Source organism: Apteryx mantelli, chromosome Z, assembly GCF_036417845.1.
Source record: "Apteryx mantelli isolate bAptMan1 chromosome Z, bAptMan1.hap1, whole genome shotgun sequence".
Lineage (NCBI taxonomy): Eukaryota > Metazoa > Chordata > Aves > Apterygiformes > Apterygidae > Apteryx > Apteryx mantelli.
In genome coordinates, this window is record NC_090020.1 from 66,157,655 (window position 1) to 66,171,499 (window position 13,845).

The 13,845-nt window shown below is 35.7% G+C and overlaps 1 protein-coding gene across 4 annotated transcripts in view; it reads left to right on the top strand.

The window, feature by feature from the left end:
* PDE4D (phosphodiesterase 4D) overlaps positions 1-13,303 on the top strand; it is a 528,631-nt gene extending 515,328 nt beyond the window's left edge. For 3 of the 4 annotated variants that reach the window (XM_067315238.1, XM_067315240.1, XM_067315242.1), the window contains 7 exons: positions 474-572; positions 661-825; positions 2,602-2,701; positions 6,558-6,712; positions 7,248-7,370; positions 7,889-8,071; positions 8,730-13,303. In XM_067315238.1, coding sequence (XP_067171339.1) covers positions 474-572; positions 661-825; positions 2,602-2,701; positions 6,558-6,712; positions 7,248-7,370; positions 7,889-8,071; positions 8,730-9,137 — 1,233 coding nt within the window. In that variant the 3' untranslated portion in view covers positions 9,138-13,303. The remainder of the gene's footprint in view (positions 1-473; positions 573-660; positions 826-2,601; positions 2,702-6,557; positions 6,713-7,247; positions 7,371-7,888; positions 8,072-8,729) is intronic. The other variant, XM_067315241.1, reaches the window with a different exon arrangement.
* Positions 13,304-13,845: the final 542 nt, after the last annotated feature.

Consider the following 13,845-nt stretch of genomic DNA (forward strand, 5'->3'; position numbering starts at 1 on the left):
TCAATTTTAGGCTTTTGCATTTTGAAATACATCTATCCTTGTGTGTTCAGGAATCTCCCCCTTTATTTGAACATTCTGCTTCTAAGACCAGGTGAGATGGCGCAGCATCTCTGGAGATTTCCTCCTGGCTGAGCTCTGCCGTTACTGGGCAGGTAGATAGCAAAGTGTGTCAGTTCAGCTCATTCAAGATACTGTAGCATTTTTCCCTCTGGAGCAATCCACTTAAAAGAGGGACTCTTCACTGCCTTGTGAGTTAAGTTCTGGGAAATTGGTAGCTACAAATTCAAATGTTACAAGGTTAGTAGTAGCAGCATTCACCTTTTCAGAGAGTTTAGCATATTATTTTCACAGTAGCTAAACCAGACTGCAAGCTTTGAATCTTCATGAGTCTGCCATTTGTAGCTGTTTCAGTCAAAAACCATTGGAATATTTGTATTAGATTTCAAAGTGTCTCTTGCTGGATTCTGTTCTAGGAACTAGAAGATGTAAACAAGTGGGGCCTTCAGGTTTTCAGAGTAGCAGAATTATCTGGAAACAGACCTTTGACAGTCATCATGCACACCATTTTTCAGGCAAGTAGGCGCAGCTATACTGCTTTTTGTTCATCTTGGAGATTATTCTGTGTTTTATAATCTTAAATGTTTCGCTTTCCTTTTCCAGGAACGGGATTTGTTAAAAACTTTTAAAATTCCAGTAGACACTTTAATAACTTACTTGATGACTCTAGAAGATCATTACCATGCAGATGTGGCGTATCACAATAACATACATGCTGCAGATGTTGTTCAGTCAACCCATGTCCTGCTATCAACCCCAGCATTGGAGGTAAACTACACAGAAATGGGAAAGAGGCAGGCATGAGAGAAAGGGAAATACTAAGATTTCTAAACTGAATGTTAAAGATCTTAGGGTCTGCAGGCTTTTTTAAAAGAGATCTTGACATTTCTTTCATGAATTGTTCTCTTTTAAAGATATTTTGTGAGGATCAAAGTTTATTTACATGTAACTATTGTGGAGGAAATATCATGCCATTTTTTTAAGCATGGTTTTACACTTTGAAATTTCTGCTGTCATAACCTTTTCATCGTAACACAATGCGTAACTTGGTTCCACCATCTCATTATTAACTACATCCTGTTCTGTCATTATTTCATATGTAGAACTATCACTAACCACAGTTAGTAGAAATACTTAGGAAAGATGGAAATAAAATGGAATTCCCCTTAATAGGGCTGTTTGTTTTTTGTTTTTTCCCTTGTGCATATTCATTTTGTTTCTGAAAGGCTACTTTTGTGGGTTTTTCTCTCAGATAGATTTGACCATGTACTAAATTTTTACTGGCCAATTTCAACTTTTTCACAGATATTTCAAATTTGAAAAAGTTCACATTTCTTATGTGAAGAACTGAAAGTGAATTCTTGAAGTGAAAGAAAGATAGATATAAATTTATTTCCCTTCTTGAAACACGATTCAATCCTTATTATAGCAAACATTGACATATCCCAGTAAAGTTGGGGAAAAAGACAGATAAAGCAAATAGTAGATGAAATTTCAGTAGCTCAGAAGGATTTGCCCCCATTTTCAAAGAAGGCTCATTTTGACTCTTTTTTTCATAATGACCAATCTTTCATATTACTGAACGTTTCTGCCTTACCTTCTTATTAAAGTGAACATTATAAGCAGATCTTAAGACTGTCGGCATGTCCCAATCCTCAGAGACTCAAGAATTCTCTTGGGAAAGACTGTCTGTATCTCAAAAAGGAAGATGAGGTCTGCATAAATTGCCAGTGGCTTCACCAAACAGCTGAACTGATTGCCAATAGCATTATTTGTTTTTTGCAAATCAGCTGTTTTTATGGCTTTGTTCTTAGCAGTGTTTTAGCCACTAAAATACTAATATCTGCCTGGATGCCATTGCTGACCTATGTACTTACAAGCTGTTCTTGATCAGTTATGAAGGCAATTATGTAACTTGGTTTCTTGTGACAGCAGTGAACTGGACTCAGTGTCACATCAGGTCCCTTCCAGTCCTCTATTCTTATCTTCTTAATGATCTCATATAGAAGAAAAATCAGTAGACTTTAAGTTACATGCCTTGTAGTGTGTCACCATTTTCTTCAATGTCATTTAGGAGATGTACTCCTTTCAAATACAGTACTATGTGTTTATTGTGCAGCATAGGCATGTCTGATACAATATAATACCATGATGTGTAAGAATCAGGCTGAAATTTTTAACTTTAATTTGTGCTATAGTTCAGAGATCTAAATCTATACTGAATGATCTAGTAAAAGTGAATGTATTTGCAGACTGAAGCTGAAAAACCTTCAGCTGCTACTGAATTTAGTGATGCTGTCAGTGTTCAGCAATTCTGAAGTAAGGATAGTTTTATTTTGATGGCTAAGCCTGAAATGTTTACCAAATGTCTATGTAATGGACAATTTTACAGAATGTTATTATCACCTATATATAAAAATCTCTTCTTAAAATCCCGATACACTTCAAATTTGTTTTGCTTGTTCAGTTTCAAAGTGCAGTCCTTTTACTGAAAACACTTTTTCATTGATTAGGTATTGTCATTTCTGTTTCATGGTTTTCTAGGCAGTGTTCACTGATTTGGAGATTCTTGCAGCAATTTTTGCCAGTGCAATACATGATGTAGATCATCCTGGGGTTTCAAACCAATTTCTTATCAACACAAGTAAGTGTGATGTTCTGTGGTTTTCTCATAGATTTGCTGCAAGATCTGCACATTGCAAATGAAAAATATTCAGCTCATTCCTTGTCTGCTCTTATTTGTACCTTTTCTCAGTAAATAGATAGGTGTTTATATTATTTTGCACTATTTGTAACCTTAGAAATAATCTTCACAGTACCTACTAGCAAGGATTACTAAGGGTTTAACTCACTATAATACTGGCACTGTTTCAGCGTATTGCGTGTGATCTCTTTCCTGGAAGTTTGTAAGGTTTACATTAAATAAATAAATAAAGTTGTAGGAGAAAAATGAAGGAAGATTACATAAAATATCAAAAAAGAAAGATAACAGTTAATATGTTTATACTGGAAGCGTATTAGAAAACAGGTTACTTTTTAGAAAACGGATGACCAGGCCCATCTCTGTCTCTCCATGGCCGCTATAGTTGTTTTCTGACCTCTGCATACTAATTCAGCCTCTTGGACTGACTTGTCTCTGCCTATCTCCACAGTCTATGGCAAGCCTTTTCTCTCTTTTGTGTGTCTCTTGCTACATATATGGAGAAGAAAGCCCTGATGAAATAAATTCCTAATGCCAACTTTCAAATTTAAAACTCAGTGTACTTATTTTCCATTCCTCAAGGCTGTTCTCTGCACCATTGCATGAACCACTTCCTCCCCTTTAATTTTCTACTAGAAGAAAAGCTGTATTAGCTTCATTGAACCTGATAATGACACGTTTACTGAATGGCTTGTTGCTCCAGTGTAACCTGCTTTGATATCAGTGGTGTCTGTTACTATTTTAAGTAGGTAGTGCATTGTAGGTCAGTGCAAGTTCTGTCATACATTATTATTTTTTTTGCTATCCTGATTTCTTCTTTTATAATAACTGGCCCAGAAGTACAGAAGTTGAAATAATATTAAGAATCCAAGCACATAAGAAGAAAAAGCTACAGAAATGGAAACATATCTAGGCTTGCATATTTGACCCATCAGGTTACACATTTATAGACACTGTCATTTCTTCACTTGGTTGAATCTACTGCACTGCTGCTAAAATAGCATGACCCAAAATGAGCAGTATAGTTTGAAGAAGGGAGCTCCTGTTCTGACTCATTGCTGCTGTACGTTCAAATAAGACCTCCAGTCTTGCCTGCATCTAATTTTATTTGCTTTAATAGCCTGAGGGCTACCCTGTAGTGAAATTCAATTTGATGACTCATCTGGAAGGAGGAGGATTGGGATTGTCTCTAGATTTTAGGTACTGTATTGATAAAGAGTACAGTTCTGCAGCTTGGTATAGGAACAGAGTGAATCAAGCTTTGTGCACAAAACAGTGCATAACATCTGGATTCCTAAGAGTAGGCAGATATAAATAAAAGCTTTTAATTTGTTTGTTTTGTCAGAAATTGAATAGCAGAATATATTGGTGCATTTGAAGTGCTATGGGGAAACCATTAAGTTGCTTAAGTGTAAGCAGGATGACTGGCTAGTTGAAGGGACCAGCAGTGATACTTAAAGCTTTTACATTTAGGCAGGCAGTTCAAATTCAGCCAAGGCAGACAAGGAGTCCATGTGAATGACACATATCATCAACTGGTACTCGTGTTGCCAAGCTGAAAAGAGGCAAAGGGATTTATCCCTTTTGAGTTGTTATGTGCACAAAGAAGAAACTGTGAGGACAGAGATGGAGATAAAGACCATCGAATTTAAATTTATTTGATTTATTTTATCATTTATCGTTTATTTATTATTAATTATTAATTATTTATAAAATATTTTATTTACTTTATTTATTTAAAATTTATTTAGGTGTCTAATGACCATCAATTTCAATGAGAGTTTAAAATTCAGTGCACACATGGCTTTTACAAAAGTCACACAGGGAGTCTCTCAAGCCCCAGATTTTCCTAGCCTCTGGAACATCATTTGCTTCCATCTAGTTCTGTGTTTTCCATTGATCCCTACAATGTATTAACTTTTTATTAAGAAGTATAAGAATATATTTTAAAAAAAGCTTAATTGACTTATAGTTTCTTAAAGCATTTACATATTTGCCATATTTCAGCTTATTCTTTATAATTTTCACAAGTGATATTTCCAAAAATTATTTCCTTATTTCAGGATTTAAAGTCTGTTTAAATAGTTGTCTAAAAATCAGATCCCTCTTAAATACTATTAGAGAATAAACAAATCCAGATTCTGTTAGCATCAGACGAGATGCTTATTTAATTATCATAAGTCTGTCCTTCCTGACAAATACTCTTGAGACTTGTAAAATGTTGTGGAGATTGCCAAGGAGGAACTTTCTTCTATTTCCACCTCCATTCAAAACTGAGCACATTTTAGCTCTCTCTGTAGTTACAACCCTTCCAACGCAGTTTAGATTTTTGCAGTTGGGGCTTTCTAGAAGGCTATTTTAAAGGAAAGTAAACCACTGTCTCTCTTCCTTGTAAGAAAAATAACAAGTAGGCAAGCTTTATAAATATTCTGTGGAAGATGAAGAAGACATTGACAAATTCACTTTCTTTTTCCTTTTTGCTTTTATGGCTTTGCTGCCATCTGGATAAGGAAAGTAGAGGAAGGATTTCCTGATTCACAAGATTGACATGTTCAGGACATGAGAGGGAGACAGCAGGGGAATGCATAATGAGACTCATGAAATCTGAAGAGGAGAGCTTTTGTTGGCACCCCATTGAGCCAGAGGGATTTTAAAATAAAGCTGCTGTAAAAGAAGATAATGAGGACAAACAGTAGAATAGACTTATGTATGGCTACATTTAGGATAGAAGAACTGTGGTAAATAGAAATTAATGTCAGTAAGTGTGATTGCTTATAAAGTATTCTTCTTTGATGACAGATTCATTTGCAAACCTTGTCTTAAAACACACACAACCTGATTATGTGAATGCAATCCAGATATGTACCTGTGTAGAATCTAAATATATGCAGAAAATAATCTTAACTGCGTTTATTATCAAAGCTGTCTGTTCAGTGTGCCTAAGTAGACAAATGCAGACCTTGCATGTGCCTTAGTATGGGCATTGCTAAGAAGGTATGTGAACTCCACTTATTCCCACAGCCATACAGTATGACCGAGTTAAAAACGCTTTTGTGAGAGAAGGCAGCATTATGGCATCAGTACTTGATTGCACTCAAGTATGAGGCAAAAGGCAAGGCCACTGCTGACATTTTCAAGCCACATGACTTTCCAGGAAAAAGATCAGAATTGTAGCTGTTACTGTCCTAGCAGCCTCCTCTCAAAACATCCTGTTGTCATAGACTAATGACCCCTAGGGCCTAATTTGCTAGTCATCTGAGTGCCTGAGATAATTGCATGAGTACAGTGTCTGAAAAGCAAGATGTGCGCTGTCTGCCTGACCTGCAACTAAGCCTCGGCTCTGTGTTCCTGGGTCTGAGCAGTGGATAGGTGCAACTTAACTTAAACAATTGAATTTTAATAGTTGTGGCGGGAGGGAAGAAGGAGAAGAGAAAACAGTAGAAATGTGTTTTAATGTATGTGTGTTTTTGCATAATATTTTCTATGTGACCTTGTGTACATATGAAAATGAGTTCTGAAAATATCTTCATTGTACTGATTTCTAACTTGCCACTTCAGGCCTGTGTACACACTTCAGGTGCAAAGCTTGCTTTTTATTTTCCTAAAAATACTTTGCCTCAGTTTGTTAAGATGTTCAGTCATTAATTTTGTAATTTGTGATGTGATGTGAACTACAGGAATTCTGTTTCTAAAAGTTCATCTTTAAATCTGTTATGAATGTAATGAATCTGAAAAATCATAAGGGATTTAGTGGAAGCACAGGCTTTGGTAACATTCTGCATTGTGACTGTTACTGCAGATTCTGAACTCGCCTTGATGTACAATGACTCATCAGTACTGGAGAATCACCACTTAGCTGTGGGCTTCAAGCTGCTGCAGGAAGAGAATTGTGACATTTTCCAGAATTTGACCAAAAAACAGAGGCAATCATTGAGGAAAATGGTCATTGACATCGTAAGTTCCGATTCAGATTCCCGCTTTCATCGTGCTATCGAACTGAATAATAAAGCACAATAAAGTTTTATGATAAATTAGAGATGTTGTTAGACATGTAAGCAATGAATTAGAAGTTTTTAATTTTATTATGTATTGTCCAAACATGAATAGCAGATTCTTTTCAATTTAATTACCAGCTATACATTTTTGAAAGTTATACAATCTTACTTCAAGCTGTTTTGATACTAAAATGTCTATGTCTGCCTTTGCACCATCACAGTTAAAAATTTGCTACTGAGTTGGCAATGAACTTAGGCTGATCAAATCTTTATGAATGGCGCCCCAATTATTTTGTTGTATTTTTAAAATAAAACAAAAACTTATCATCTGGGCACTACTGGTGCACAAGACTCAGACTTTAATAATATATTCGGATACAGGAATTATGTTGTCCCCCAGAACTGTTTCTTTTTGTGTTTAAAGGTTTTTAATAAATCAGTAAAATAATTTACTTAATATTCATTTGCTTGTTTCTTTCTTTCTTTCTTTCAAGGTACTTGCAACAGACATGTCTAAGCATATGAATCTATTGGCTGATTTAAAAACTATGGTTGAAACCAAAAAAGTGACAAGTTCTGGTGTCCTACTTCTTGATAACTATTCAGACAGGATTCAGGTAAGAAAATTCATCTGAAAATGGTCACTTGCATGAACTTATGTCATTAATGACATTTGCCTGCCCAGTCTCCAGCATGGGTTAGATCAACTGTCCATTCATACTTCATGACTCTTTCTCTTCTGTCTTCTTCATATGTGTTTCTCACATATGCCATATTCTGTTAGGTACTGAGTGACTCTTTGAGAGAGTAATGAGGTGGTAAAGCACTTTTTCTGGATTGAATTTGGCTTTGACCTACCCTTCAAACTATCTGCCTGATTGGTCTTTTGCTCAAACATTTTCTGCTTCTTATATAGGCAGAAGCTGCAGAAGTGAGATCATTCATGGCTATTAATGCAAGTGTGAAAACCACCCCCACACATAAGTTTTTGCTGTTTAGAATAAATCTTGCACTACATGTATTTTCAAGATTCTGTTTCACAGCTATCAAATGTGTAAATGGAAAAGGAGCTTTTTTTCTCTAGTGTAATAACACAGCAGGTGCTCAATAGATGTTATGTTTTCATCTATTTTAGGTTCTTCAGAATATGGTGCACTGTGCAGATCTAAGCAATCCAACCAAGCCACTCCATCTCTATCGCCAGTGGACAGACAGAATAATGGAGGAATTCTTCCGTCAAGGAGATAGAGAAAGAGAGAGAGGAATGGAGATAAGTCCCATGTGTGATAAGCACAATGCATCAGTAGAAAAATCACAGGTAATTGATTTGAATGGCAGTCAAATAACATACTGTGACATTTTAATAGAAAAGGATGGCTCATAGCCATTCTTTTGATGAATTTCTGAATGTAGATTTCTTCTTTTTTTCCCCCCCCTAGTTAATTCAGTATCCAAGTAGCAGGTGTGGGGAGTTTTCTTACTGTGAAAACATAGGGCATAGCAGTGTATTTGCTGAAGGGATTCCATCACTGTAGTTATCTGCAATGAAGCATATGTTTCAGAAAAGAATATTGTATATCTGCTCATTAGGATTTCCTTCAAAAGCAGAATTAAATATAAAACAGCTGTTTGGCTCAGTAGATGCAGTGGATTTGTTTGGAATGAACAGTTCATTTGAAGACAAATCCTTTCCAAGTCCTTATCCAATATCCTGAATCAGACTTTTGAAATGCTGAAAGAATCTGTTTTCTATGTAGAACAGCATGGGTTCCTTTCAGCCACCTTCAGGATAGTTTCTAGTGTCTCTTATCATTCTCAGACATTGCTCTCTCTTCGTTTTTGACAGCATGAATATCAGAAGTGTCTGTCTGTACAGAAAAAGCATTTGTACAGAAAAAATAAACGTGACTTTTCTGCATAGTTGTTTATTTCTTTATGAATAAGATCTTATCCTAATTTTGCATTATTTGAAACAGGTGGGGTTTATAGACTACATTGTTCATCCTCTGTGGGAGACATGGGCGGATCTTGTTCACCCGGATGCCCAGGATATCTTAGATACACTGGAGGACAATCGAGAATGGTACCAGAGCACAATCCCTCAAAGTCCGTCTCCTGCACCTGATGACCAGGAAGAGGGTAGGCAGGGCCAAACTGAAAAATTCCAGTTTGAACTAACCCTGGAGGAAGATGGTGAGTCAGACACCGAAAAGGACAGTGGAAGTCAAGTAGAAGAAGACACCAGCTGCAGTGACTCCAAGACTCTTTGCACCCAGGATTCAGAATCCACTGAAATTCCTCTTGATGAGCAAGTAGGGGAAGAAGTGGAAGAGGAGAACCAGACAGAACCCTGTGTAGTAGAAGACCATTCTCCTGACACGTAACGATGAAGATGCAGTCTCTTTCTCTCTTGCCCTCTTCCATTCTCTTCCTCTTTCTCTCTGTCATTTTTTTTAATTAGAAGAGGTTTCCAAAGTGTATGTCACGTGCTACAACCATGATCACAACTCGCTGTCATCTGCCAGGACGTTTGTCGATCAAAACTGACCTTGATGACTCAGTTTGGCACTCAGGAATATTGTAACCAGAATTTTCACCTCCATGGCATCAGAAAGCGGGGGGAAGAACATCCATAAACTACATTTTAACAAGCTCTCCATTTGGCAGATTTGGTTAAATAGAGCAAATGTTTTCAGAGGAGTACCACCTGCCAACTTAAGGCTGGTATGCTTTGATAGCTTTTGATTTCATTTTATTTCACAAGCAAAGCATTGAAAAATGTTCATCATCAGAGGAAACAAAAAATAAACTGAGGTTCCTACTGGAAAACAAATGCACGTAAGTGATGGGACACAACATGAATCTGTTACCAATAGGAAGATGAGCTGTGGAAATTGCATAATTTTCTAATTTCAAGTCTTCCTGATACATGACTGAAAAAAGTGTGACCCAGTGGGTTGCACTAACCTCTGCATTTTGTATAATATGTAAAAGAAATCTTTTGTAGAGCTTACTTTTATTATTAAATGTATTGAGGTATTATATTTAAAGAAAAACACTTTCAGACTTCATCTGCCACTGGTTATTTTTTTTCCAAAGAGTAACTTGCAAGTTTTCAGTACAAATCTGTGCTACACTGGATAATATTTCTGTTTTTTTTTTTTCTTCCCTTCATTTTTGCACCTTAGAATTTCATGGTAATATTGAGCTGTAAAAGTCTATCATTTTATATATTAGTCACTTCCATGAATATCGTTTATGTTACATAAAAGTCTTTCAGTACGATGGCATCTATTCTTTAGTTTTTATTACAATTTTCCCAGACATGTTAGAGGAACTTAGTTGTGCTCTTCTCCTCATAGTGGTCTGATCCTGCCAATTCTGTCTTACTTCCAAAACTAAGCTTTACACACGTGGTCCCATTGAAACCAACTGGAGCATTAAGATTAGGATTTGCAGGACTAAAGTCAGTAAAAAAGGTGATGAATTGTCCTTTTTTTTAATATGAAAACAGCTCTTCTGTTGTATTAATAAAATTAGCCCCTCTCAAACATCATTTTCAGGATATTTTTGCTGGGAGCTATAGATTGCTAAGTCAGAACAGACTAATACAAGTTTTGTCTCCCTTACTAACTTTTTATCTGTGTCAGGTGTCTAGTTGAACCATTTGCTAATCTGAGACATAATAATGATTAGCATTTTTTTATGGTTTTGTTGCTTGAAGAGTCAGATCAGTCTTCATGTTTTCTTTTTTTATATGTTTTCTTTTCCTTATGTTTTTAAGGAAATGAGCAATGCTTCATGAGTGTTGTAGTTTACTCCACATTGTTTCAGTCCCAGATGTTTTCACCTTTATCCAACTTGTGCTGAGGGAATCCTACTTTTAAGTTTGATTGGTACTGAAAGTTTTTGTAACTTGGAAAGTTAAAGGAAGTCAGGGGTTCATATTTGTCATTTTGCAGCCCTGTTGACAGGTCACATGAAATGAGAAGGAATTTTATCTCCTCTGTTTTACCCTTCATTAAAATTGTAGTTTTGAGTGTAGAGAAATAGTTGCCTTGAGAAGTTAACAGACTCCCACTTTGTAACATTCTGGTAAAATGGCAAGTTCAAGATCTTCTCTTAACAAAACAAAACAGAAACAACCATTATTTCCCCTGTTTATATTCATTTTTTTAGTAAATTTGTGGATACGAATAGGTGTCTATTTTAGTGTCTGCGATCTAAAATGAGAACCTATTTAAAACCTATTGGCTAATAATTCAGCTTTTAAATGCCTTTTGCATTCTTCTGTATCCAGTTCATAGACTTCTCCACCTTTAGCCCTCACAGGGCCTTCGCACAGAAGATACTGAAGGAGGAAAGAGAATGAAGAGAACTCATCTTTTTTTGGTTTTTGACTTTTTTGTTCTTCATCATTTCTCCCTGAACCTGAACCCATCTAAAAATCCTTTCAGTCCCCAAGAGTGCCTGGAACCTTAATAATGGAAAAGCAATATAAATTCCAAAATAATCAATAGGGACCTGAAAAGGTTTTATATCTGCACTAATTGAAAGTAAATAAAGAGAATAACACCATGTTGTGAGATACACACCCATACATATGGACAATCAAATAATAGAAAATTATATCATTTCTTAGAGCCAGGGATATAATGCACTGTACAATCTTTTTTTTCTTCTTTTGCCAAAGTGTGTTTTTGCATTGCACACTGCTTTAAAACAATACAATTTACAAGTGGCTTTATGTGTTCTAAATATTTTTGCCATAAGAAAATGCAATGAGTTGGGTATTGAGTGGGGAAAAAATAAAATTCATGTTGCTTATAACAGTACACTTTAGCTTGCAAGTTACTGTACTCAATAATGCTGTATTTGAATTTTTAAATTGTTTTGTGTCATTGTTTTAAAAAACTATAATGAAAGAATATAGATAGAACAAATAGCATTCAGAAGTTTAAAAAACTTGAATGGCATGGATTTTACAGAAAGCTTTGACAATTCTTTTAAAATGCATTATTTATTTTATTTGTGCCATGCATTTTTCTCACCAAATGACCTTACCTGTAATACAGTCTTGTTTGTCTCTGTTTACAACCATGTATTTATTGTAATGTACATACTGTAATGTTAATTGTAAATTATCAGTTCTTATTATAACATCATCCTTGTCAGGGTGGTGTTGCTATATTTGGAAACTCTTGGTGAGAGAATGATTATTGTGTATACATATTCCTTGTACATTTTTTCTCCTGTAATATATTCTATGTCACCTTAGAGCTTGTTTATGGAAGATTCGAGAAAAGTATAAAATACATAAAGATATATCAATAAAAAAGCTGCAGGTCTTTGGTCCCAGGGCTGTGCCTTAACTTTAAACAATATTTTCTTCTGTTTTGCTGCATTTGAAAGTAAGGTAGCTGTGGGGCTAGGGCTGGGCATTCCTACCATATTTTTAGTTGCTGACTGATGGGGTTACTAGTACAAGCTAGTATATATATTAGAATGAGCTTTCATCCATGACCCCACTGGAAGTTCCAGCTTTTCCAGACTTCTGGCAATATAATTGTATTGCCTTTCTCATTATCTTTTTTACAGACTATCATCAGGGATTATTGCAGCCATTACTTGCTACTAAAAAAAAATGATGCTGTGGTTCAGTACTGAGTTTTACTGAAACAGTGTTGGAAGCTGTGCTATGTAGCCAGCATCTCTAGTAAGCATTTGATTCTAATGCATATTGGCAAATGAAATAATTGGAATTAAAAGGGTTTGATTTATACACTTTGTTCTTTTACAATTATCCTTAATATTCCTTCTTTATTTAGTAGCACCAGCTATCACTGTAGAAGCAGAATCCATAAAGTAGGACAAAAGACAACCTTAATCTTGGAAATGCTTTCCAACACTAATATTAGTGTTATAAGCAGCCAAAGCTTTTATTTTGTATAGATGTATCTAAGGCTTTGTACAGGTGTGTACAGCATAATGCACTAGGTCTACAGGAGAAAGGTAAACCTTTAGATCTTTTAATAACACTAGTATTAGTTTTGCAAGTTGGACTCTGAGCATCTCTTGCAGTTTGAATATCACATTGTTCTCGACCACGCTGAACTCCTTCCTGACAGCAGTGAATTTGCCAGTGTGAGGTCGGTACCTCTTCCCCATCCCAGCGATGCCCAGCCCTTGTAGCATGGGACTCTTCAGTGAAAGGAGAGATTCTTTTTCAAGGAAAAACAGAGCCTCCTTTTTGACACAAACTGTAGATTTTAGCAGCCCTGGCCCAAAGGAATTTGATTGCTTTTGTTTTAAACAGTATAAAAGGGACACTATAACGACAGAAATCCTGAACAATTTTTGTTATTGTTTTAATTTGATTTTTCCTTTGGGTATGTCTTGAGAGTGGCAACTTGTGTGAACATTGCACATGATGATTCTTTCACTGGTTTCTTAGCCTCTCTTACAGCCTATGGGATAGTACTGTACATCAATACCTTCATATGAAATTTTTATATGCAATGGAAATAAAAGCATGGGTTGATTCTGCCTAGTTACTGTACTTGATTTTCTTTTGCAAGGTAAAACTTTCATACACATGGGCCATAGTTGTGACCTCTTAAGAGAAATTGTAATGCCAGACTAGTTAGATTTATTTATTTTTGTCACCATACTGTGTTTTGGATAGATATAATAAAAAATAAGTGTGGGGTTAAATCAGAAAAGTCAATCAATCAAATGCATTATTTTCATTAAAAGAGTCTAATCCATGAAGGTGCTACACAGATGTGTAGAAAAGCAATCATTCACAATTTCCAGGAAATTTTGCTATTGACTTCAGTGGCAGTAGTAGCCTATCCTTAGAAAATAAAATCTCACTTTTACAAGAACTAGGAGACAACAGATTGCCTAGAAGAGCAATACACTGGGATACCATAGAAAAGAAAAAGAAAAAAAGAAGAGTACCATAGTTAAATATTCAGCAGACAATCTCTGCTCTGAATGGATGTTAAAAAGAAGTTGGTTTGTAAAGTACAGCTTCATAAATGACAGCTGTTGTCTTGAAGAAGAAATGCTTTTGAGCTCTCAGTGTTA